The following is a 27,201-nucleotide window of genomic DNA, read 5'->3' as shown; positions in this document are numbered from 1 at the left end:
CTAAGTTAGGTTCTCTAAAAAGAATGAGTTTTTAGGGCTTGTATGCGTACCAAAAGCTTATCGAAATCTGAAGGTGATGAGGGTGTTTATAGGAAGGTAGTGGCCAGTCATGGTGTAGGGATTTGCCCTACACATGGCGACTTTCTATTGGCCAAGTTATGTCATCTTTAGCCATAGGATGCGCAAGGAAATGATGTTTCCAAGATATTAACTAGGAGATTATATCTTGAAATGATGATGGGAATATCCATAATTGATTTGATAGGAATTCCTTACTTGATATGGTTGATCTTCAATTAGGATTGTATTAAAGATAGGATTTGGTAATTAGTTCTATCTTTAATGCCTTTGATTTTTTCCATGCCACGAATAGGGGAGCTTTGAGTAGTCGTGTCCGCTTCTTGAACTTTCAGGGATGCTCAGCTGCACATGGGAATACTTGAGAGTTCTGCCCGGGCAATCTTGTCTTTCTAAAGTAAAAGTCCATGTGTCCCCTTTTGAATTTTTGGGATTATTTTTTATTCCACAAATTCTATCAACAAGAATCAGCTACACTACCTAGAGACATGTAGTTGGAGACAGTTTCCCCATGGTTAGGGCTTCCACTCCAAGTCAAAGGTTTTTTTTTCTTTTCATTTTCGTTTTTTTTGAAGAAACAATATTATATACACTAAGAGGGTGGGGAAGTAGGCTAAGTCTCACAATGGGCTAGCAATAATGTGATTCAAATTCGTCTTTGGAGAAAATCAAACCCAAGACATCTTACTTAAAAGTAAAGAGGAATACGACTAGACTTATTAACTGGCAACTCCAAGTCGAAATATTAATTCTCTCTTCCTTGCTTTCCCTTGAGTTAATGAGATATTTCTTTTCTGAAGAAAAGGACTTGCAGTTTGAAAAATGCAACATAGACCAAAACCAAAGCACAAGCTAAATTTTTCAAACTGCAACACCCATTAAAATCTAACATGAGAATAGTTGCACTCTTGAGTTAATGAGAAATTTCGTTACACCTGCACTCTTGACTTAATATATATTAGGAGTTTGAAAGTCCTAATCTTGAAAAAATTGGGTATTGAATAAAAATTTCTAGCTTCAAATCCCCCCTACTTCAAGCCAATACAGGGATTGAAATTGATGACTCTAATGCCTTAATTTGCTGCTGAGAGTCCAAAACTTTCATTACCTTCACTATCTGGTGTTTTGAGTCTAGGCCTGTAAACGGGTTGGGTTTATTGGGTTTGGGTAGGGTTTCATCTGATTCGTTAAGCTAACAGGTCACACACCCGTCCCATTGAGCTAACGGGTCACTCAAACTTAACCCACTAAGCTAATGGATCACCCATTTCATCTGTTAACATAGTATTCTAATACAAATTACACATATTTTAATGAAGATTTCAAGCATGAAGGTCCAACACATTTAGAAGTATCCAAATACAAAGTTGATAAGTCTTGCAATTGGGCATACAAATATGATAAGACCTTACAAGAGTGTCAATGCAAATATCATAAACCCTTGCAGAAGGAACTCATGAAATAAACTATACGTATGTATGCAAAAATTATTTAGTTTTTCTTTTATGGTGTTGCTCATTTGTCTAACTTCTAATTTCACGCCATTTCAGAAGTTGAAGACTTGACTTCAAAAATTAACTCATGAATGTATTAGTCAAGAGCATCTCTTACGCATGTAGAAGAAATGCGATGCACTTGTCCCCGTTACACCCGTCTCTACCACTTTTTAGAAATTAATTTGTGAAAGAATTTGTATTGATGTCAGTCTATAAATAGTTGTGTCACTTTGCATTCCCATACATAGCTAAGAGTGCCAAAAAAAAAAAAAAAAAAAAAAAATTCAAAAGATCGTTGCTATGGGGTTACTTGATACCTCCACCATTCGCATGGTTTCAAAACTAGTACAGGTTTTGTTGCTGTTTCATCATGTGGTTATTGCTAACTCTTCCTACTCTTCACAGAAGCAGTATCCATCTTGCCCTAATGAGTAGAAGTCCGCCCTGCTGCAATTCAAAGACAGCTTTACGATTGACAAATCTGCTTCTAGATCTCCCGATGCTTATCCAAAGGTTTCATCATGGAAACCAGCTGAAGGAGGAAATAGCACCTGCTGCTCATGGGAAGATGTCGAGTGTGATGAGAAGACGGGTCATGTGATTGGCCTAGATCTTGGTAGCAGCTGTCTCCACGGCTCTATCAACAGCAATAGCAGCCTCTTCCGCCTTGTTCATCTTCAAAGGTTAAACCTCTCTGACAATAACTTCAATTACTCTCAAATTCCTACTAGCATTAGGAATTTTTCAAGCCTTACTCATCTTGACCTCTCTACCTCTGTCTTTTCTGGTCAAGTCCCTTCTGAACTTTCACTGTTATCCAAGTTGACATAACTTCGTCTATCTGGCAATGTAGATTATTTGTCAGAAGAAGAGTATCGTCCCTTTTTGAAACTTGAAGCATCAGATCTTGGAAGCCTAGTTCAAAACTTAACTAGTCTCGAAGTACTTTCCCTCATTTTCGTAAACATATCTTCGGCAATGCCTCATTCAATGGCTAATTTATCATCATTGACAGCCCTCTACCTCAAAGGCTGTCACCTGTTTGGTGAATTTCCTGTGAGAATTTTCCAACTACCAAACCTAGAATTTCTTAGTGTGAGATACAACCAAGATTTGACTGGATATTTTCCTAAATTTAATCGAAGTAGTCCTCTCATCTTACTAAAAGTCAGCTTTACTGGCTTTTTTGGAACCATACCCTCTTCAATTCAAAACCTTCATTCACTGCAAAACTTGGATGTGGCACAATGCAATTTTTCAGAAGGGTTGGTTCCATCTTCACTTGGGAATCTTAGGTAGCTCACTTATCTAGACATTTCAGCCAATAAATTTGGAGGTCCAATTCCTGATTCCTTGGCAAACCTTACCCAACTGGCTACTTTTAGGATTAGTACAAGTTTTTTAACTGGTCCAATCACATCTTGGCTAGGCAACTTTAGCAAACTAGAGTACCTAGATTTTGCTTTTAATAGATTAAATGGTTCAGTTCCTGCGTCATTTTCAAATCTCACAAATCTTCAGATTCTTTATCTACATTCGAATACTCTGAGTGGTGCAGTGGAGTTTCAAATGTTTCAAAATCTACAATTTCTTTACCAGCTCCAATTAAGCTGGAACACTATAGAATTTGTCACTCAATCCAAAATTTTGAATTCAACAGTTCACCGTTCTTGGATTGAGTAATTGCAGCATAGGAGAGTTTCCATCCTTCTTACAATATCAGAAGGGGTTGACGCATTTGGAAATTGCTGAAAGCAAAATCTGAGGCCAAGTACCAAAATGGATGTGGAACACAAGCTTAGAAACTTTGGTATTCCTAGACATAAGTGGAAACTTCATTTCAGACCAATTTCCAGTTGTCCTTCCTTGGGTGAACTTGGCAGGCGTAAGGTTTTCGACCAACATGTTTCATGGATCACTACCAATACCTCCACCAACCGTGCTAGAATATGCAGCTACATACAACAACTTTAGTGGAGAAATCTCACCGTTGCTTTGCAATATGAAAAATCTTCAATACCTTGAGTTGTCGCCAAATAAATTGAGTGGAATGCTTCCTCAATGTCTCAGAAACTTTAGTGATGAGCTGATTTTTTTAGGTCTTGGAAATAACTTCTTTCACAGAGTTATTCCTCAGCCATACAACAACAAAAGCAGTTTGAGGATGATTGATGAGAGTCATAACAAATTGCAGGGGCAGTTGCCGAGGTCATTGATCAATTGTGTGAGGCTTGAGTATCTTGTTTTGTCAAACAATCAATTCAGTGGTGTTTTTCCCATTTGGTTGGGGACTCTTCCAGAGTTAAAACTTTTGGCAATGCGCCATAATGGATTCTACGGTGTGATTGGAAAATCTAGAAAGAATATCGATTTTCCCAAGTTATGCATTCTTGATTTGTCTTACAATAATTTTACTGGTGCAGTTCCATCTCTGTTTCCAGATATTATTATAAACAAGTCAGCATATATGTACACAAACATGATTTATGAAGTTAGTGGACTCAGGATCCATAGAAGTATTGGGTACGCACTCACACTAGCAACAAAAGGTTTGGAGCAATACTACCCAAAGATTCGAGAAGAATTTGCATCCTTTGATATCTCAAGCAACAAATTTGAAGGGAAAATTCCAGAATTCATTGGGAATCTGAAGGAGCTTCTGTCACTGAATCTTTCCCATAACTTTCTCACTAGTTCTATACCATCATCCTTCGGAAACTTGATGAAGCTTGAATCGTTGGACCTTTCACAAAACAAGCACTCAGGACAGATCCCCCAACAACTGAGGCAACTTACTTTTCTTGGCAGTTTCAATGTCTCGCACAACAATCTCACAGGTCCTATACCAGAAGGAACCCAGCTTACTTCATTGAATATTACTTCATACGAGGGAAACCCAGGGTTGTGTGGAGATCCATTGCCAAAGAAATGTGGAAATCGTAAGGCCCCTCAACTTCCACCTCCAACCGTAGACGAAGGTGATTCTAGCTCAGCAGGAATATTTGAATTTGATTGGAAAATTGTTTCGGCCGGATGTGCAAGTGGGTTGGTAGTGGGAGTAGTTCTTGCAGATGTTGTGATCACAAGGAGGCCCGACTTGTTTCTTAAGATTGTTGGAATGATCAGACAAATGATATGGAAAATTTAGAGTAATAGTGGGGGGGGGGATAGAAATTAAGTTTGTTACAATGTTATGCATCAGTTGTTGTCGTTTGTTTTCTCTATTGTGGTTTCTTTCCTTCTCTATATGTTTAGTTGTAAGTTTGTTTTATGTTATGTAAGTGTATGTCCCCCTACTTTCTTATTTTCGCTTTCTCTTCTTTATTTTGTCTTTATTTTGAGGAGTAAGATTTATGTACCGCTTGACTAGTTGTAACTTTTTTTTTTTATTCAATAAAATTTTTTCTCGTACAGTCAAGGTCATTGGTCAATTGTGTGAGGCTTGAGTATCTTGTTTTGTCAAACAATCATTTCAATGATGTTTTTCCCATTTGGTTGGGGACTCTTCAAGAGTTAAAACTTTTGGCAATGCGCCATAATAGATTCTATGAGAAAATATGCCCGTGCATTGCTGCGAGACTTGAATGTATTAGTTGCAACAGGCATGAATAGTTTCCACACAAAGCAACTAAAAAGACGTAGCACCCAAGAATCAATGAACAATTGAGACATCTTACTCGTATGTGAGAGTCAATCCCTATTGAACAAAAGTCCTGTTTCTTCTTCAAACTGAACTGACATCATTGATCAAGCAATTAAACATTCCTATTGGCAGATAATTGACCCAAGAGTTGAGCAGATATATAGGGATTGGACAAAGGGGACGTAATTAAACTATATAATTTAACAAAAGTAAAGGTCAATACAACTCTTCGAATTAAACTATATATCTAATTTACCAGAAAACTTTGTAAAAGTGACAGTTTACCTAATATGAGCACTTAATTTTCCTTTTTAAAACAGGTTACTCATTTTTGATAAGTAAAATATAACTTAAGCTTAATTTATTAACAGCTTAATGCAGTTCAAAAGTGTTTTCTGTAGTGGCGAGAAGGAGAAGCTACAGCCAACCCACCTTAACTTTTAACTTTTTCCAGATGCATATGTACAGTTTACCTGCACCCTCATACCATGTGTCTTGAGCTGTTATCTATCCTTCACTTGCAGCATTTTCGCTCTTCTTCATGGGAACCTCGACAGCAAACAATTTCATCTGTTACTGGTTAATGGAGATGTCTTCTGCACGACTGGACTACAAAGAGGGAGAAAAACAGTATTAGGAAAACACATTATACTCAAAATCATCACCAAAGATATTTTCAAACAAATCACAATCCATTACACAAAGTGCATCCAACTCCAAGGCAAGAATACAGATAAACCCTCACCCAAGCAGTAACCAGTTCTTTTGAACTGCGCATCTGTAAAACACATGAGTACGGATATATTAAAGAGAGCAACAACACTAAATTTCTAACATCACCGGCATTCACAACATTAAGCATGTAGGGAAACTATTTCATTTCATTTTAATTTTTGGTGACACAACTGATGCAAGAAAGGGTCGAGCAAGTAGCATGGCATCAAGAATAAAGGAAGATATTTAGGATGGAACTATTAAAAGTTTCTGTAAACCATTAAATTTATGCTTAGTGAGTATACCAGAAGATCTGCGTGCAACAAAAGTATGGCAACCAGGGGTCTGGTTGGCTGGAGAACTCTGGAGACATAAAAATCTCAGGGGTCTGTGAGTATACCAGAAAATATCAGTCCAAGGTCTCAAGTTCTCAGAGTGGGGAATTACTGATTAGACCAGTTTGTCATCAAAAAAATATATTGGAGAATCAAATTGAAAAATCCAACATAACCCAAATTTACATTAACAGATAAGCAGGTGCTACAGTATAGAAAAAGAGAGCCAAGAACGGAATTTTACTTTATGCTGATAACTATCTAAGAACGAAACAAAGACCAACTGGAATGCAAAAAATAATGAAGTGAAATAAGCATATGGAAGTGTTATATATATATATATATATATATATATATATATATAGTTTTTGTTCCAATTTGTTGTGTATTGGGAAAGACAATAATGTAATTATCATTACTTATTGGTTTTGAATTTGGGTGTTCAAAGGACTTAATATTTGTTTTAGTTTGTGTAGAGAACGGAGACCTAATGGCATGTTGTTGGTTGAATGCTATATGAGAATACAGAAAGGCCAAACCATTGGGGTTATTTTAAGTAAAAAAAATGTTGATGCATCACATATAAACACTGGGGCAAAAACCTGGCAGTAATGAATGCAAAATCATTCACAACATAGAACAGAAAACATTAACTCACACAACGTGATACAAAATCCTAACATTCTAATTAATACAACATTATAATCCACTATCCCATTTGTCAACATAATTCACCTCTCTAACTATCTTCCCCCTCTCTCTCTCCAAACAAAAATACCCATCTTCCTCTTTTGAAAGCTGCAATTATATAATTGAAAACAATATATAATAACAATAGAAAAGAGTGAACTCAAGATTAATAAAGGCAAAGCAAAATTTAACTGTTCATAGACGAATCAGCGATGAAAATGCGGAGAATCAAATAACAAAGTTTTTTAATTTCTTCTTGTAGCAATAGATGATCACCAAGCATTACACTCTAACTTTCAGTCAAGCTTAAACGGATATCCTATCTTTCCTTGTAACTCATCTTTCTTTTCATGGATATTAGTTTTTGTTTCTACATTTAAACAAAATGGTAGCTTGCAAAACTCATTTAGCCAAGTTAACAACCGTTAACAAATAGCTTCTAGAAAAGATCAAAGTGAATAAGATCATTTCAACCTTTAGCTCGAGAACAATTCATAAAAATCTACCCAAATATGAAAATTCCTGCACCATTCTTTGTGATATTGGAACACAAAATTAAGTTGTTTGATTTCAGGCAACCCTACTTTACCTCTATACATGGAAATGGTCCTATTTATGCTGCATTACACGTTAGCAAAACCATATTAATTGAAAAGATGATCATCAAACCTAGCTAGCTAGTTGAATTATTTGTTAATTAAATGTACTCATGGCTTGCAAATTGGCAGGCCATGCCAGAGCGAGAGAAGATGATCATGAGAGCAACTTTAGCGTCATAGAGGATAGAGAGGTCAAAAGCCTTCTTCAAAAGTCCATTTATGCGTTTGGAGAAGGTAACCTCTTAAGTCTCACAAAAAAATAAGACTTTTTCGTTAGCGAAATCTCTTTCTACCGGGAGTTCTAAAAGTTTTTTTTTTCGTGTAACAAATAAATAATTTGAATTGGTCTAGCATCCTATTTTTTCACCACATAAACAACAAATCACAAATTTAACACTTGCAATGGTATACGAAACCAACCGTAAACGAAAAAGAGAATGTTGAGAAAATAACCCAGATGAAGGCAGCTTTGGAGAGTTTAGAATCCAAGTATGGTATCAACAGCCAAGATATGTTCCTTGTAATATCCTTTTATAGATCCCAAAACAAATACAATCTGCACAATCAAATTTCTTGTTATAGCCAAAAGAGAACAATACTCTGCAAGGTAGTGCATCTCAAACATTAAATGAATAATTCAGATAAAATGAAATCACAAAAGAATACAAAAATTTAAAGAAAAATTCTTTATAAATTAGCATCCTGACCGCTTTGGATCCAAAAACTTTTAGCACAGACAGTGCACTGCAATTTATCTAAAATAAAACCCTAAACCTATGAAGGCAACGTCTGTAATTTTTCTTTACTGAGTTATGATAAATAATAAAATCTAGCAATGAAGTTCCACATGCATGTGTCTCTGTATTACATTCTTCTTCTCGCTACTTCTTTTTTATTAGAATTATGTGTTGGTTGTTGCCCGAACAGAAATTTCAATTGGTTGGCTTTGAGGGCTGGAAATAATATTTTCCGAGCAAGAAAACAGAGGCAAATAAATAAAACTGTCGATCGAGTGCAAGTTCTATCCTAAGAAATTCTTAAGCCAATGTAATTGGCTTCAAAATTCTTGGTTCTCTTCAGATAAAATTTTGGTTATTGTTTCTCTCTTTCGTGCAAGCTTACACCATTAAAGGAAGCTAGAGATTTTTACCTTTTACCTTTTACCTTCGATCTGAGATCCTCAAGTAGTGCGCTCTACAAGCGGTTCCAGAAAACAAAAAGCACCGTTTCCTGAAAATAAAAGGAAAACTATACCATAAACCCACACTGAGCATCTAAACACATAAACAAAATAGCCAAAATTTGAAAAAACAAAAATTTAAACAAAAGTTGTATCTGCATACCAAAGGCCACCAAAAAAAAAAAAAAAAAAAAAAAAAAATCTTAACAAAAGACTCGAAGGGAAAAACAAAAAATTGTATACCCTCAGCACAAAAGGGCTACCAACGCCACACACAACAGCTCCAAAATTTGATGATCAGCGCTTCCTGGAAGAAAAAACTAAATCAAATTAGACAACCAGACGCAAGATCGAAGCACGCAGACATAACCCCCAAAATCACAAAACAAAAAAAATCCAAACACAAAATCCAGCTGCAAATCGAAAACCACAAATCTAGAAATTAAACAGGGACGCTGAAAAAGACCTAAAACTCTCAAATAAATTCTTATTCCACATATCCCGCATACACGAACCTAACTTTATCTCCCCCCCACTCCTCCCTCTCTCTTTATCTCCCAGCAATCCCGACTATTTCTCTCACTGTGACCCTCTCCTGGCATGGATTAATAATTACCTTAATAGCTAACGGAGCCAAAGCCAAACTCCAGAGCTTCGAAGGGCAGGATCACAGAAACAGGAATAGTTTTTCTTCCTTCCCCACTGCTGCTGCTGCCACTTTCTCTTTCTAAAAACCAATTGGAAATTGTTTAGAGAGAGAGAGAGACAGAGAGGCAAGAGTGATGACTTCAATGATTCAAATTATATTTAAATTATCTTATTTAGCTCTAAAACAACAAACCCAGAAGCCTAAGTGTGACAACCTGTCCCAAAATCGTTGTAACGTACGTGTGAAAAGACACTTTTACCCCTAGTTCGTTTTCTTTACGTTATTGGTTGTTTTTTTTAGTTTTGTTGGCATGTTGTAGGCCACACACGCACCCCTACACATCACCACCTTTTCTCTGTTTCCTGCTACTATCCCGAGAACCCCATTTCCCTTCTCTTTCACCATATACGTACGGACACCACCCAAAACCCATCAAACACCCACAGATCGAGGAAACCAAGGCCATAGTCGAGCTCGTGAGGCTCGTGGGAGTCCAGTCGTACCATTTTCAGGTGAGAACTCCATCGTTTTCACGTCGATTCGACGATGTCCGATTTGGGTACTATTCATGCAAACGTGATTTCTCACGTTTTAAGGAAAATGAAGCTTGTAGGTAGCTTGGTGGATTCCCAAGGAGACTCGGAGTAGTTCGTTTGAAGGAATTAGACGTCGGGATCATTGGGTTCGAAGTTGGCCGGAGTTGGATCGATTTCGCAGGTGAGATTCCATGGTTTTTAACCCTTAAAAGTTGAATGGTTGTGTTCCCCTAGTCCTAGGCTTCATTTTGGTGCAAAAATTAGGAAATTTGGACGAAAAACGAACGAGATATCAAAGTTAGAAAATTTTCCAGTTTTCAGGCGTCGGCGATGGCACCGAAGGTTCGCCAGGGAAGGAGATGGAATATTCCGTCAAGTTTGACGGAATATTCCTGACGCCGTTAACGGAATCCGTTAGAATTAACGGAATATTCCCTACGGCGTCAGTTGACGCCGTCAGCGTGCCATGCACGTGCCTGCGCGTGGCCGGCGCGTGGGGGCGCGTGCGGCGGTGAAAAATTATTCTAAAAATTTGGGTGTGATCCTGAGGTTGTGTAGAGCAGGTTGGTATATCCATTTGTCCAATTTGAGCAATATATGAGAAGTTATTACGAGAAGTTGGTTATGTGCCTTAAAATTAACGTTTTTGTAGTTGTTTCGCATATAGGTGATACGTATCTCGAGGACGAGCGTGGCCACTCGAGGCAAGGGGGCTACGACCCTTCCACTTACCAGTGAGTGGGCTTTTGGTTTTCCGTATATACCTATATACATTTATTTTCCCAGAAATTGTTTGAAAAGGTTAATTGTTTTATGCCATGCACCATATTATTATTGTTTATGCATCATCACGTGCATTATTAGTTGCATACATATACACATGCATATTGAGTGCTGTGGACGCACAGGTAAGTGCCAGGTAGGTGTTACTCATGTTTATTTTCAGTAGTGGTTTGAGATGCTTAGAGAGCTCATAACCTGCACCCCCGGTGTTAATGCTCCCGCCCAGAGTTGGGCACAGTCCTTCACGTGATGTTCACCTCCCACACCACACGCTCAGCTTGGATCCAAGTTAGGTGCACAGTCCTGTCGTACAGACCACATTAGGTGGTTTCGACTCGTAGGTGACCCGCGATTATTCGCACAGCCTTCACGTGATCGTAGCACTAGAGCGTATATATATGTTACACCCAGGCCTGTCGTACAGACCACTTTAGGTGGTTCCAACTCTTGGGCAGGTTTAGTTATTGAGTTTGAGATTTGAGCTCTATATGCAGCCGTACAGGTCACGTTAGGTGACTCCGGCTGCCAGATTATATGTTAGTGATATGATTTATACCTGAGCACTTGCATTTCATTATGAGGTTTTGACATGGCAGATTCTTGAGCATGATTAGCATATCTATACATACATATATATGTTTATTTTCTGGGAAGTATACAGGTTTTACGGCGAGGGGTTAGAATGTATTTACTAAATGGTTTTAGAAAAGCTTTGTTTTTGCCCACTCACGCTTTTGTTTTGCGCCCCTCCAGGTTCTAGTTGTCTAGCAGGTTCGGTGGTTTCCCAGAGGGCTTTCCCAGCATTTCTGACAGACACTCACCAGCGTAGGGTCACCTTCGGGTGTACTATTGTCGTATCATTTTCTTTTGGACTGCTGTAGGCTTATGCTCTGAACTTGTGTCTCACTACGCTAGCACTTGTTTTTATTACTTTGTATGCTAGTTTTTAATTATTCATACTTTTTATATTACTATTTTATTAGCTTCCGCACGTGCACATGGTTACATCACCTCCGCGTGGCGGCCAGCGCGCCCTGATCTCGGTCGGGGTGTGTCACTAAGGTTGCATGAATGCAAAACTCAAAAATCCAAATTCCAGAGTTATTAAAGAAAAACAGAAATATACAAAAATAAAAAAACCCAAAAGAAATCAAAACATATAATCAATAAATAGTTAATTAATTAATCAAATAAATACAATACATGAATGCCTCGTTTGAACGACTCGATGCAAGAACTCGATAACCCGTCACAGCAAGACCGGACATTTTAGAACTGACTGCGCAGTGAAAGGCCTTCGCCTGTGTGTCCTGAGTAGAACAGAGTGAATGATGGTGGTTCTGTGGTGATGTTTTGCCGGAAGCAACAGCAGCACCGCCTGAAGTATCCCTACTGGTCGAAGCAGTAACAGAAGAAAAAGATGAGGTGGAAGACGATGGATATTCATAATCGAAGAGTTCGAAGGGATTTACCTTTGGATTGTTCGGCTTTCAGATGGAGTTTGCTGGTGTGTGGGCCTGCAACTTCGTTTGCAAGCGTGATGTTTCCATGGAATTTCTCTTGGGTTTACATAGAGAGCAAAGCGAGAGAGAAAGCTCTCCAGATTTTGTAGACTCAAGGCCTGAGTTTGGTTTTTGACAAAAATGGAGGCCATGGTTTCTCAGAGAGATCAGCGAGCTCACATTTTTTAATTCTCAGAGAGAGAAAACTCTCGAGCTTTTGCAGAAGGGGAATTGTGTTTTGTCGAGGTTTTGAGTTGTAGTGGAGCTAACGAAGGGAGATGAGAGAGAGAGGTGGAGCGGCTAGGGTTTGAGTATGGAAGAGATGAAAACTAGAGAGAGCACCTGTTTTGGCTGAAGCACTGCTCACACACGGGGATCAAAAGTCGAGAAATTCAGTGGCAGTGTTGTAAATAAACTGAAATGTGGTCCAAACACTGTTCATTTCTACGTGCAATTTCGCCCCCTTCTTTAGACTAAAGTAATGGTGTGATTGGAAAATCTAGAAAGAATGTCGATTTGCCCAAGTTACGCATTCTTGATTTGTCTTACAATAATTTTACTGGTGCGGTTCCATCTATGTTTCCAAGCATTATTGTTAACAAGTCAGCATATATGTTCACAGGCGTAGCTTATGATGCAGGTGGAGCCAGGATTATTAGATGTGCTGGTTACGCACTCACACTAGCAACAAAAGGTTTGGAGCAATACTATCCAATGATTCGAGACGAATTTGCATCCTTTGATATCTCAAGCAACAAATTTTAAGGGAAAATTCCAGACTTCATTGGGAATCTTAAGGATCTTCGTTCGCTGAATCTTTCCCACAACATTCTCACTGGTTGTATACCATCATCCTTCGGAAGCTTGATGAAGCTTGAATCATTGGACCTTTCACAAAACAAGCTCTCAGGACGGATCCCCCAACAACTGAGGCAACTTACTTTTCTTGGCAGTTTCAATGTGTCTCACAACAATCTCACAGGTCCTATACCACAAGGAACCCAGCTTACTTCATTGAATATCACTTCATACGAGGGAAACCCAGGGTTGTGTGGAGATCCATTGCCAAAGAAATGTGGAAAGTCTAAGGCCCCTCAACGTCCACCATCAACCGTAGACGATGGTGATTCTAGCTCAGCCTGAATATTTGAATTTGATTGGAAAATTGTTTCGGCCGGATGTGGAAGTGGGTTGGTTGTGGGAGTAGTTCTTGCAGATGTTGTGATCATAAGGAGGCCCGATATGTTTCTTAAGATTGTTGAAATGATCAGACAAATGATATGGAAAATTTAGAGTACAAGTGGTGGGCGTAGAAATTGAGTTTGTTGCAATGTTATGCATTTGTTGTTGTCGTTTGTTTTCTCTGTTGTGGTTTCTTTCCTTCTCTTTCTAATGTTTAGTTATAAGTTAATATGTCCCCCTATTTTCTTGTATTTTAGCTTTCTTTTCTTTATTCTCTCTTTATTTTGAGAGGTAAGGTTTATGTCCCTCATGACTAGGTGTAACCATTTTATTTTATTCAATAAAAATTTTCCTCATACCGTTAAGGTTTCTTTAAAAAGAAGGAAAGAATGTACTTGTACTTTTTAGCTTTCAGTTGATTGTGTTGTTCAAGTTCAAGATTTTACCCTATATATCGTAGTGTTTTAAGTTATATCAACGTTTGTTTGTACCATCGAGTTCCTTTAACAAATAAAAAATGGAGATGAAAGTAATGTAAATAAAGATAGTAGAGTGCTGCTGTTGTCATGGATTCGGATTTTCTGAAATTAGAATGAAAGCAGCTATGTTTATTTAAAGCGATTCAATATTGATTCGATTAATTGGAGACACCTTTTTCAATCAAATGAAATCGAAACTTTCCTATGCCTCAGTATCTAAGAATACTTGAACAGTTAGAAATTTAAGAGTAATGTTGTCTAAAATTCTAAAACTAGAGCTAAGAAATTTGTACAACATTTCATTCCAATCATCGAAGAGAATGAATTAGAATCGTGAAGTACAAGGGAACTGGTTTTGAAGAAACTGCTTGTAAACTGAATATTAACATCCATCAGTTGTGCAATAGGCAACAAATGCAAAAGGGCTCGCGGACTTGAAGTGCAGAAACATGAAACATCAATGTCGTCTATTAAATATCTATCTTATAAATTCTCCTCAATAGTTTCTGTTGAAATATTTCACATCGATCGTATTTATGAGAATATAAGAGTTTAAATATCTTAACCTCACTCTAACTAATACCGAAACATTTTGTGATAAAACTCCAAACTTACCGTACTTTGCAGAAGGTAATTAACAAGTTGGGGACAATATCGGTGTTGTTGGTCTCTCTGATAATTCTACAGTTCCCATGCTCATTGTAACTTAATTTTTCTTTTATTGTATGAGGACAATACACCTTTTATTCTTGTAGAAAACCCATGCTCATTGTAATTTAACTTCTCTTTCATTGTATGAGGACAATACACCTTTTATTCTTGTAGAAAACATTTTCATGTGAAGGATATCGTAAGAGTACTTTTATGTCCCATTTTTCAAAATTTATTGGCATATTTTAACAAGAAAACTAATGGGAAAAACAAGTTATTTGTACAACATGTGAAGATGTGGAGGCCAAAGTCCCATGTCGGAACATAACAAAACCTTGCAAGAGTTTATAAAAAGTTAAACTACTATTTATATTGCCCCGTTTGATAGTACATACCTTTTAATTGTATCAGAACAGATTGGTTCATATGTAAAACTCAACTTCTAGATTGGCCCACATATAAAACTTAACAGTCATGTATACTACACTTAACTTGATTTGTGCTGTGTTGTCCATCTGATAGCTCCCGGTCCCTGTTTATTGCCTGTTGGTGGCTTCCATCTGATCGTTTTGTTCCGCATGCTAGTTGTAGGTTTTTAAGACAAAATAATCTAATCTAAGGTTAAAACAATTGTTTGTACGTATCACTTACTGAATAAAATTTGAGAAAGCTTTCCCGACTGAAGGAGCAATTACATATGTGATGCCAACAACCAAATTAACCAATCTCTCTCAAGAGAGACGCACCTAGATAATGGCCGAAGAGAAATTTCACCCGTTGAGTAAGGACAAGGGCAAGCCACGCCTAAAGACAGTTACTATTCACTATGAAAAGTAATTATATTTGTGCAATTTCACCCATATATATTTACACATATTTTAATGCTTTGTTGACCTTATCCTCTCCGTATCATTATCACCTTATATTTTTTATGAGATTTTCAATTATTCTCTTTGTATCATATGTCATTATTATTTATTATTAATATCAACTCATATTTATTATACAATTCTAGACCATTCACGTTTTGCCACGTGAAATGCTAAGAGCATTCCAAATAAGATGTCAAATTTAAAACATCAAATTGATATTTGATGGCTCATGTGGCAATTTGACATTTTATAAAAAAAATTTGATCCACCTAATATGTTAAATAATAATGTCAATCTAAATTTTTTTTTATCACTTTGTGGGATCCATTTATTGAGGCAACTAACAAAATTCTTAGAATAACCAATAGTTTTTACATATTGCATTTTCTTTTTTTGAATAAATTATTACATATTGCATTAAATCTATTAAAACAATACTTAATGAAATTGAAAACTGTGACATCCCGTTCCTAGTTTAATATTATTTTATTCCCTAATCTTGTGAAATTACAAAAATGCCCCTGACAGTTGGAAATCCTTTGTGGACATTTGAGTCCTTATCACTTCTTGTTCCTTTGCACATATTTCTAGGTGATTTCTTACGAACACGTGAGCATGAACGGGTATAAATTGAACGAATTATGCACATTTCCCAATGAAAGGAAAAATGGTAATTTTGCACTCTTGGGAATTATTACTTGTTTATCGAGACAATAGTGAGTTAGCGGTATTGCAAGCTGCACACTGTAATATCAATGACTTATTCGTTGGGTTCGTTAAGCAAGTGGGCAAGTAGGCCCGTTTACGTTCTTATTTTATTAATTAGGCCTCGTGCCTAATTAATTATTGTTTGGGCTTGACCCAAAGACACACACACATTATCAGAGTACTCGACCATACAAATGCGTGGGCTTAAGCGGAATTGAATTCAGAGTTAGAACAAAGACTTTTCGGAACTACGAAGTAGAAGGGCATTTTGGTAAATTCACTATTCTAGATAATTTGCGCCTTTATATTTTAATATTTTATGTCTAGAGGGACCCACCCACATGGGTCTCCTCTTCCCTTTGTCCTCATGTCACCTCTTTTCCCACTCTCTCAGATTCCCTTATCTCTCTATTGCCATTACATCTCTCATCTTTCATCTCAAACTCTCTCTGCGATCTTTGTGCAACACAGAGCAGCCAAGCACCATCATGTTCACCACCTTATTCGGCAAGCTCCACTAGAACTACCAGAGGCCAAACAGTCTAACAGAGGCGGCATACCTTTCGGGGATGTTGACTCAACATCCATTAAGTACGTTTATCCTTGTAGGCATGTTTATAGTTGGTATATGATCTTGTCACTTTAACTAGATCAGAGGAACGCATTTGGAGCAACATTTTGAAAGCTAGAATTCATCGCACTTGCTTACCACACTTGTGCAGTATGGGGATCGAGATGAGACACAGTGGGCAACGTCCATGCAATTTCGAACCGTTCTACAAGAACGTTGACGTTCTTATCTCCCTCTAACAGCGGGAAGACTGTCTCATTGAATTGACAATCCGCAAATGAGCAGTGAAGAGATCGCATGAAATGGCTCTAATAAAGCTAGTGTGAAGGAGAATCATAATCGACAAAGATTCACATCCTTCTTTGAGGACACATATTGGTACATTGTGGCGGCAAAACTTGGCACATGGAATGCACACCCAAAACGTGTAAATGCGAAACGTCAGGTTCGTACCAACTGTAACTTCGAATAGGTTCGGTGGCAACAAACCTTAAGGTGGACCAAATAGCTGCGTACAAGATTGCATAGCCCTAGGCAAAAACCAAAAACTTGTTACGGTCACAAGGTCCGGGCAATCATTTAAATTGCGCTTTTATGATCACTATGCGGGGCTATTCGGGGTGAACATGGGAATTAGATGTTCAATTATAAACCCAAATGACATGCAATACTTTATCGAAAACCGTTGATATAAATTCTCTAACATTATCGAGTCTCCCGGACTTTAAGGGATAAGTAGGGTGGTGAACCTTTAAAATCGGCCAAGAGGTTTAGCAGTAATGTGAGTAGACAAACATGTGACCAGTTTGTCGATTCATCAACCAAAGCCATAAGTATTTATATGGTTTGCATTTTGGTTGTATTAGTTCACATATATTCCTTTTCCACTATGAAAAGAGGGTGATTTCGTATCTTTGCAAGGAATGATTTAGAAAATCAATTTCCCCAATGAGTAAGCTTGACAAAGTGTACTTGTAGACACAAGATCCTTAATTCGGGTAAGGAGATGCATCGTAACATCATTGTTCGACCTAAGTGTCCCAAATGGTCATGCCAAATCAAATAAACTGCTTAATCACTAGCCTCCAGGCCGGCCACATGTAGAATGTTCCCAGTTGGGAGACAGCCCATTGGCCCCAAAGCAAAGCTGTAGGCTCATTTTTGGAGTTGGTGCAAAGATATTTCACTTTATATTCTTCAATGGTTTCATTCACGATCATTGTCATCTTAAATATCGTTAAGACTCAACGACGTTCTTTTGGAACGAGGAGAATATAAGGTCTTTGAAATGGTAATGTAGAACCATTCATACAATAAGGAGCATGCCAATGCTCTTAATCAGGTTGGATATACCTGAAGTCGTTGCTAAAGATGTGATTTTAGGTATAAAGTTAGTGTCACATTCATCCATACTACTAACTTTCCTACATTCGTACCTAATGACATATTTAATTGAATTCGGTCACATGCATACAAGAACACATGATTCAATTAACTCATATTCGAGGGCAATATCAATAAGATTATCCATAACTAAAACAAACACCCAACGTGAATCCAAGAACATGGAAAAATGTTCACAAAGTAAATGTTTTACTGAGAGGATTCGGCCTACAAGGCATTCATATCAAAATTCTGCTCTTCCAATGGTGTTCGGTGAAGCAAAAATAGTTTCACATATTAACTATGAGATTGGTACTCCTTAACGACATTGGTAGAGGCACGAACAGGTGCATAACCAATGATTTATTCCATCAAGACGGAAGTAGATTCTGTAGGGTTAAGGTTTAGGAATACTATCTCTTATTCTTGAAGTTTTAGGTCTTAGGTGCCAAAGATCATGCTTTAAGCATGATGCCACACCTTGGCAGGCCCTGATTCTACCATATGTTGTAAAAACAAACTCGAAATTGGATTGTGAGAGAGATAGACCCATAATTGGGTTCGGTAGATTCCAGCTAAAGCTAGAAGGTCTGTTTGGTAGGCCTCTACCGAAGCAGAGGAATACCTTTCGATGCACCTCTTCCGAAGCAGAGCATGCCCTTTGGTGCATCCCTACCAAAACAGGGCACCACCATTCGATAGGCTTTGACCAACTGGGTTGAGCCATTCGGTAAACTCCAGCCGAACTGGATATATACCGTTTGGTAAACTTCAGCCAAAGTTGGGTCTATACCTTTCTTTCATGTTTGTGGTAATAATTAGATCTGAGAATTTGGTAAACTTCTGTTCTCTACATGACTACCTCATGAGCGAGTTAGAAACATGGCAGTACGAGAAAAAGTATTCTCAAGACGAAATTCTATCGGATTTATAAACTTCAAAATCGTACTCATTCATAGACGTAATCATGGTGTGCTTCAGGCAATATATTTCATGATTAGACGGTTCGTAGGAATGAGCCAAAGAGCCATGGAATCCTCATTCGGGAGGTATTTCCTTTTGTAATGCTTCGGGCATAAGTCTTCGAATAAAGATCATGGCAAAGGCTTATTTAGCTCTTCCATACCATTGTTAGCATCAATTATTTCTCAACTTCTTGATAGTCAAGTGGAGATTCACATCTTGTATCCATATGAAGTGGTTTCTGTCAAGAAACGTCCAAATTAATGAAATCAAACTTGTTACAATTCGACAATCTACTTAATAGAGGGAACAAGATTGTGATTGGTGCTATGGAAATAAGATATCCATAAGCATCAAAGTTAGAACATTCAGGTTCTAAGACATGGTTTACATGAAAAACATCGGGTTTTCATGGGTGTATTGTTTTACGAAAACTTAGGGTTTCAAAGGCACTAACTTCGAAACTACAAATTCAAGTTTAGTTATGAACTTCTGGTTCATAAAAATAGGTACGTGTAAGAACACAAAATACAATATTCAATTAAGTGTAGTGGATTTGGGTTGCTTCAAGAACTCAAGTGTGAGTGCTTCAGGACTACGAAAGGTAGTCAACAGTTCAAAGAAAAGAAATAAAATATTGAGTCGTTAATGTCCAAAAATGCGCTACAGGCCAATAATTTTGCATATCTTGTCAGATTAGTGGATTGTTGGTCACGTTAATTAATTCAATAGATCGAGGCCATTCAGGGTCAATCCTAGAAGAAAAATAAAACAAAGTTTCAGGCCATAATTTGGGCTAGACGGCTACGGGCCATTTGAAAGAAAACCCCAAAAAATTGGCTAAGACCATGAAATTGGGCACCAAAAATATGGATGCGGGTTGAAAAAAAAAAGCCAAAAATGGCTTTAGGCCGAGAAAAAAGAGGTAGCCCAGCATTGGATTGCTGGTTGCTGTCCAATCTGAATAGCCTAGCAACTGCAGGCTGCGGTTCGGATGTGTGGGGCTATGCAGGCTTGCTGCACTCATTGGCTGAGAGAGAAAAAAAATTCACAAGTAGCAGGCTTGCTACTACACTGCAAGCCAGGGTGGGAAAACAAAACAAAAGCCTAGCAACATGGGTTGCTACAGGCGGACCATTGCGTGGAGGAAACCAAGTAGCAGTCGAGTTTTTGGGCCAAGGAGCAGAAGCCCAGCAAGGCTGGCTTCTGATGAGGTGGCACGGATTAGGGTTGCAGGCCCAATCGTGAAGAACCCAAGCATGCGGGCTTGGTGATACACACACAGCAAGCCCAAATGGCTGCTACACTTTTGGTCCATGTTTAGCTGAAGCCGCGATTTTCCCATATTTTCTTTATATATATATATATATATATATATATATATATATATATATATATATATTTTTTTTTTTTTTGAAATCTAGGGTTTGAAAAAAAAAACCCTAAATTGCTTCTAATTTCTTTCGATTCTTTTACTCACAAATTCCACATAGCGATTTATAATTGCGTAGTGCATGAATGTGTGTGTGTGTGTGTGTGTGTTTGTGTGTGTGTGTGTGTGTGTGTGTGTCAGAAGGAAAATATAAATATAAGGGTTCATGCATTATGAGGAATGTTTTCATGCTTCATGGTCGTTTCAAATATCTTCCTTTATTTTAAACGTACTAAATTGGCAGAAAACAACAAAAGCCTTTGAATTTGTAGAAGATCCTTCTTGGAATGCCGGGATTGCATCTCCAATGCGTTGTATCATGTTCAACACATAAAAATTAAATTGAATCAATAACATGTAGATCAATTCAATAAAATAATAAATAAATCATAAAAAGAAAGGAAAACTAATGATAAGGATTTGAAAATTTTGAATGTTAACCAAAAATCATGTACTAACTTTATTTAATGGTTAGGACAAAACCCAATATTAAACTAGCCTAGTTAAAATGGTCCAAACTATAAATTTCCGATTTTGCCCCTACGGCAAGTCTTTGTTCGTTTATCCTCTCTTCCTTTCTTATCTCTGTTATTCCCTGCCTCCATAACCTCAAATTCCTCATCTCCTTTCGTCACCAACCGGAGTTGCAAAGCGAGAGAGTGAGAGAAACAACCAGAGTAGCGAATATGATGACCATCCTCTCCTCTGAGACCATGGACATCCATGACGGTGTCAAGATCAAGGTCCACACCAAGATCATTAAGGACCTCACGGGAATACGACCAGAAAGCGGAAGCTGAAGGTCAAGGCCTGGATCGAATCCCTCAAAATCAGCCCCGCCATCCGCACCGCTCTCTCCCACATCGGAAATCTCATCACCAAGGGGTATCGCTACAAGATGTGTTTGTGTATGCTAATTTTTCCATCAATGCCTCCATCACTAATAAGACCAAGTTGATCGACACACATAACTTTTTGAAAGAAGGTGAGTAAGGTGGATATGATGATGTTTCTATCACCCAATGTGAAAAGGTCAAGGATAACCCCATCTTGGATGGACATGAATTTTTCTCAATCTTGTGCCCTGATCAACCAGAAATGCCATCTTATATATTAGGAAGTTTCTTGATGGTATCTATGTAAGTGAGAGGGGAACCATTGTTGCAGAGGAATGAAGGGTGCTTGTTTTTGTGTTCTTTCTGAATGTAGTTTAATTTCTTCATGGGATTGGCTAGTTATTCCTTTTGTTGGAGAGTTTCTGTGGAAGAAAATATATCAAGGGGCAGATGCGGGCTGCGGGTTCTGTTGAATGTTTGATTGTGTTGCTGTTTTTGGTAAGAAATTAGTGAGAAATATATTAAATATCTGTCCTGGTTGATATATTTGATTCATTTCATAGAGGAATAATGGAGAAACTGATGGATTTAAGTACTTGAGGGAAAGCTGCCCTTTTGTAATCACTAAGCTACCACGTTACGTTGGAAGTATGAGTGAGCATTCTTTTGTTACTTCTGGGTACGAGGAAGCATTGATTGGAATGGAAGGCATATTTAAGGCAAAGTTGTATTGATTTGGAAAATAAGCCATTAGAATGCTAAAATAAAAATGAGAGTTTGGTTCGTTTAATTTTTTTGTTTGCTTGGAATATCTCATGTTCTCAAGGATTTGTTTTGTGATGTAGTTTATAAACCTTTGATGATGGATGGCTATTATATGTGTGCATTTGGGGTGCTGTGTCGTGTGTTTGTGAATGAAAATAATAAATTTGTAAATGAAAATTTATGTGGTGTATTTGGAGGTGTTTTAAAATTGTGTTTTTGTTTCATGCATAACAAAAAAATCGTTGTTTAGTTTAAGAAATAGTGATATTACTCGTGTTCAATTCTATAAATAATTAATGTTCAATTTTAGAAATAGTTAGTGTTCAATTTTAGAAATAGGTAGTGTTCAATTTCAGCAATAGTGCTCGTGTTCAGTTTCATAAATAGTACTCGTGTTCAGTTTCATAAATAGTACTCGTGTTCAATTTCATAAATAGTTCTCGTGTTTACTTTCATAAATAGTAATTGTGTTCAGTTTCATAAATAGTGATAATACCCATTTTCAATTTAAGAAATAGTTAGTGTTAAGTTTAAGAAATAGTGATAATCGCAGTGTTCAGTTTAAGAAATAGTGACAACACACATATTCAATTCTAGAAATAGTGTTTAGTTTAAAAATTAGTGATGACATCAGTACTCAGTTTAAGAAATAGTGATAGTATCTTTGTTCAATTCGAAAAATAGTTAGTATTTAGTTTAAGAAATAATGATAATACAAGTTTTCAATTTAATAAATAGTCAGTTTTCAATTAATGAATAGTCAGTTTTCAGTTCTAGAGATAGTCAGTGTTTAGCTTAAGAAATAGTAACAGTACCTATGTTCAATTCTAAAAATAGTCAGTGTTCAACTTAAGAAATAATCAGTATTCAGTTTAAGAAATAGTGATAATATTAGTCTTAAGTTTAAGAAATAGTGATAATACCCATGTTTAATATACAAAATAGTGAGTATTCAGTTTAAGAAATAGTGATAATATTTGTGTTCAGTTTACGAAATAGTGAATGTTCAGTTTAAGAAATAGTGATGGTACCACTACTCAGTTTAAGAAATAATGATAGTGCCAGTGTTCAATTTAAGAAATAATAATAGTACTAGTGTTCTATTTAATAAATAGTATCGATACCCCTATCCAATTCGAGAAATAGTTAGTGTTCAACGTTTATAATTGATAATTTTGTTTAATTGGGGAAATAATGTAGCTATTTGATTTTCCTTTTTTTACTTGAAGACGTAAAGTATCAAATTGTTAGTATGATATCAATGCATTTTTTGTTGATTTGTTTTTCAGGTTGTTGCTGGGACAGAACAAAGCCACGAACAACACTGCCGATAAAGGCTGATAATAAGAAGAAGGTGGTGATGTTGAAAACACCTGAGCCGGTGAAAATACCAAAGCTTTACGAGCAAATCTACAAGACCTTTGTTTTATCCGTCAAGAGTTGAGACCCCACTAGCAAATCTACAAAGACTCAAAAACTGAAAATGAAATTGGGATAATTACCAATGGAGTGGCCCTTGCATTCCAGGAGAATGGATTCTAAGTGGTAAGCAAAATTAAGGGTGGAAATTGATCAACAAAAGAATCTAAACCACCTAATTACAAAAAAGTGATAATAACGTGTTGTAGGCATAATTTACTGAACACTTATGGAGGCCAGAGAGAGAAGGTACGACACATAGAGAAAGAATAGAGAGATGTGTAATTGTGAGGTGTGTTCTATTTCATCCCATTGTGCCTTTATTTGTATTAGAATCCTTACCCTAATAGGATTACAAACAACTCTAATAGAATAATATCTAGTCTAAGAGATATAGTAGAATCCCAAAAGAATACCTACATATATTAGAATTTACACAATCATATTTCTAATTTAATAGGACTACAACATAAAGCTTGTTTTTACAAGCGTTTTATATATATATATATATATATAAATTTTTTTGTCGAGCGTTTGTATATAAGGAGTTTTAACGAAAAACCACATCTTTACACTAAAAAGTCAAACCTGGTACTATTCACTTTACCCAATATTTTGCCTTTATCGTTAAAACTCAAAGTCTTCAAGCCATTTTCATTAGTTTTCCTTTGTGTGTGTGTGTATATATGTATATATATATTTTGTAAAATTGATGGTGTGTGCAGTGGAATAAATAAATAAGACACAAAATTTACTAGGTTCCTCTACAGTCAGTGTGACTGGAGTACGTCCGCGGGGCAGTAGTGGTGCTTTCATTATAATCTGAAATAATAAAATTACAAAGATAACTCTCTCTATTCTCTCCTCTCTTTTTCTTCTCTCTGTCATGAGCCTTCTAGCTTCTCTTTTCCGTCTTTTCTTCTCTCTGCCATGAACTTTCTGGCTTCTCTCTTCCATGTTTTCTTCTTTGATTTATAATCAAAGCAGGAGCACCAAAAGCAAGCAATGGTAGCTCTTAGTGGAAGGACATATATAGTGGGATGAGTGGGATGTAATGGGTTGGCCATCTACACATTGAATGGCTCATAATATTATAACACCCCCTTGGATGGTCATAAGGCTTCGATTAACTCGTTAAAACATTGATCTGTTTTTGGATGCTTCCCCTGATGAGTAGTAACACATCTGTTGTACTTGTTGACTTTCCATAGGCTATTTCTTGAACTGGGCCGCAGGGCCTTCTGCTAGACTTCCTCCAAAGGTCGGAATTTACTCCTTTTATCTAGAGCAGAATTTGATTCAAGGGTGGTGGACACTTGATCTTGAATCGGACTTGTGATTTCTTCAAGATCCTTGGGACTTGTCCTTCAATGAAATGGAACCACGAGTAGCTCCACATGACAAGTGATCATCGGCTCCGTCGGGGATGAATCGACTTATATTTTGTTATGCTTGTCACCACATGCTTCAATGTATCATTTTCTCTTGCCTTATCTGTTCCCTTTGCAGAAGTGGTATTTTCCTTAATTTTCCCCCATGCAGGTGTGACATCTTATCTTGTAGTATTTGTTCCCTGATGCAGAAGTGGAATGCAAACCTTACATTTGAATGGTCATTCAGAACATCACTTCTCAGCGACTCATCATGCTTGGCAACTTCAGTGTCAATAACCAACATCATATCAACAGTTGAAGATGACTACTCGAGAGCAATGTTAAGTAAGCAATCAGGCAAAGGTTTTGGGCAATCAGTTCCAAATAGGAAGCTTGATTCCATGTGGCGACTGATTGCTCTCTTTCTTCTTGTCCTCCAGGTGAGAACAAGGACAAAGGAAATGACAGGGAGAAAGCATGATATGAGATACCTTTGCTTTCAACCCTGATGATATGAGATACTTTTGCTTTGGTGTGACTTGTTTTGAAGAGGTATTCTTGGAGAGAAAGAAAACTGAGTATTTCGAGATGCTTTGTTGAAGATGCATTCTCGGAGAGGAGGATAAGTTAGATATTTTTGTAAGTCTGCCTTGTTATAGAAGATAGAGGTCGACATATATAGGGATTTCCCAATAACAGGTACTATGGTGTAATTCGAACAATAAGATTCACGCGTTTTCAACTTTGACAAAGTTGCACGTGATATCCAAAAGCTGAGATTACATCTGAGAAATGTTGACGAACTTTATCCTGAAAAACTGGCTTTTGAAATTCGAAAAGCGATGTCTCTTCGATTTTGAACAAGTGACCCTGTTACCTCTTCTTTTATTGATATATCAATTTTGTTCAGATACACTCAAAAAATTGTTGCCGGCAAAAATTTCCCCTTTTTGCACTTCTTAGATTTTATCTGACCCCATTTTTCCTTCATCATTTCTGAAAAATGGCTTGCCCATCTAACATTTGCTTAGATTTGAGTCTTAGGAGTGGTACAGATGAGCCACGTCAAGATAATATATGGCGCTCGTCCTTCTTATCTTCTAATGGTCCTCTTATGGTTGGGGACTCTGTGATGAAGAATGACCTATATTGCAAGTATTTTTGAATAATAAAGTATAAGTATCTCAATTCAGTATTTTTGGTATTTTGTTGTTTTTAAATTGTTCTCCAACAAAAATAAGATCGCAGGGCATAGTGGGAATGAAAATCACAATTATACACTCTTGGTGAAAATGTAGAGAAAGGGTGGGTGGGAGTGCCATAATTTGGTGACTAGCGACGCAATTACTAGAATGAGAATTGTGGTTTTCTTGTGGTAGAATTCAAATATAAGAAAAAGAAAATTACATATTTACTTATGCGAAACTGGGGATGCTCTTAACTACTTGAGTTACAAGCTGCTAGTAAAACTATCTTTGGATGAATGTTTACTTATGTGAGCTCGGAGTACCTACAATATAGATAAAACCAAAGACAATTAAATATTTGCAACTGCACAAGATCAACAATAGTATGTTAAGGGCAAGCGCAAGGTCGATTATTATTCAATTTCTATGCAAATGTTAAAGGTCGTTCGTAATTTAAAAAAAAAATAAAAAAATTGTTCATTCTATGGCATGACTTAATCCATGCTCATGCATTAAATCGTGTATCCATTTATGAAATTATATTACTAATCCGACATACAATTAAACACATGTATAGAAACTCATTTAAGTGGGGAAGAATTGTGTGGTAGCAGGAATTCGCTACCTTCTATTTTAATGAACTTGTACCTACAATACAATCAATATTTTTTTTATCAAAGATCTAAGGCTTACATGCCCACGAGGTGGGGAGAAGGGTTTAGCAAATGGATCTTCGATGCCTAAGTTAATTTCTCTGAAAAGAATGAGTTTTTAGGGCTTGTATGCATACCAAAAGCTTACCGAAATTTGGAGGTGATGAGGGTATTTATAGGAGGTAGTGGCCGGTCATAGTGTAAGGATTTGCCCTACACATGGCGGCTTCCTATTGGCCAAGTTATGTCATCCGTAAAATCCGCAAGGAAATGATGTTTCCAAGATATTAATTAGGAGATAATATCTTGGAATGATGATGGGAATATTCATAATTGATTGTGACAGGAATTCCCTACTTGATATGGTTGATCTTCAATTATGATTGTATTAAAGATAGGATTTGGTAATTAATTCTATCTTTAATGCCTTTGATTTTTTTGATACCACGAGTAGGGGAGCTTTGAGTAGTCGTAGTCCGCTGCTTGAACTTCCAGTGATGCTCAGTTGCACATGGGACTACT

General features: G+C 37.1%; 1 protein-coding gene, 1 long non-coding RNA gene and 2 pseudogenes across 5 annotated transcripts; 3 read left to right on the top strand and 1 right to left on the bottom strand.

Moving 5' to 3' along the window:
- The first annotated feature begins 2,416 nt into the window (after positions 1-2,416).
- LOC137734235 (receptor like protein 27-like) lies at positions 2,417-4,878 on the top strand. The gene has a single exon (XM_088696241.1). It carries the CDS (start codon positions 3,358-3,360, stop codon positions 4,720-4,722), a length of 1,365 nt encoding a protein of 454 aa, XP_088552367.1. The 5' UTR covers positions 2,417-3,357; the 3' UTR covers positions 4,723-4,878.
- Positions 4,879-5,355: 477 nt separating this feature from the next.
- LOC148695678 (uncharacterized) lies at positions 5,356-9,495 on the bottom strand. 4 transcript variants are annotated; one of them, XR_015963871.1, is made up of 6 exons: positions 9,352-9,495; positions 8,979-9,042; positions 8,706-8,785; positions 8,009-8,111; positions 5,963-5,995; positions 5,356-5,826 (listed from the first exon to the last, which is right to left on the bottom strand). It is a non-coding gene; the product is annotated as an uncharacterized LOC148695678 (long non-coding RNA). The 4 variants fall into 4 exon arrangements; XR_015963873.1 differs by having other exon boundaries at positions 5,356-5,821; XR_015963870.1 differs by lacking the exon at positions 5,963-5,995.
- A 3,286-nt stretch (positions 9,496-12,781) lies between these two features.
- LOC148695677 (receptor-like protein 9DC3) lies at positions 12,782-13,498 on the top strand (annotated as a pseudogene).
- A 7,563-nt stretch (positions 13,499-21,061) lies between these two features.
- Positions 21,062-22,072, top strand: LOC148695676 (large ribosomal subunit protein uL6 pseudogene; annotated as a pseudogene).
- The last annotated feature ends 5,129 nt before the right edge of the window (positions 22,073-27,201 follow it).

This window comes from Pyrus communis, chromosome 7 (genome assembly GCF_041283825.1).
Source record: "Pyrus communis isolate YQ-2024b chromosome 7, ASM4128382v1, whole genome shotgun sequence".
NCBI lineage: Eukaryota > Viridiplantae > Streptophyta > Magnoliopsida > Rosales > Rosaceae > Pyrus > Pyrus communis.
This window is presented reverse-complemented; position numbering and strand designations above follow the sequence as displayed.

What these genes read in the sequence shown, in the direction of transcription:
- LOC137734235 (XM_088696241.1), top strand. Translation starts at nt 3,358, where the DNA reads ATGTGGAACACAAGCTTAGAAACTTTGGTATTCCTAGACATAAGTGGA.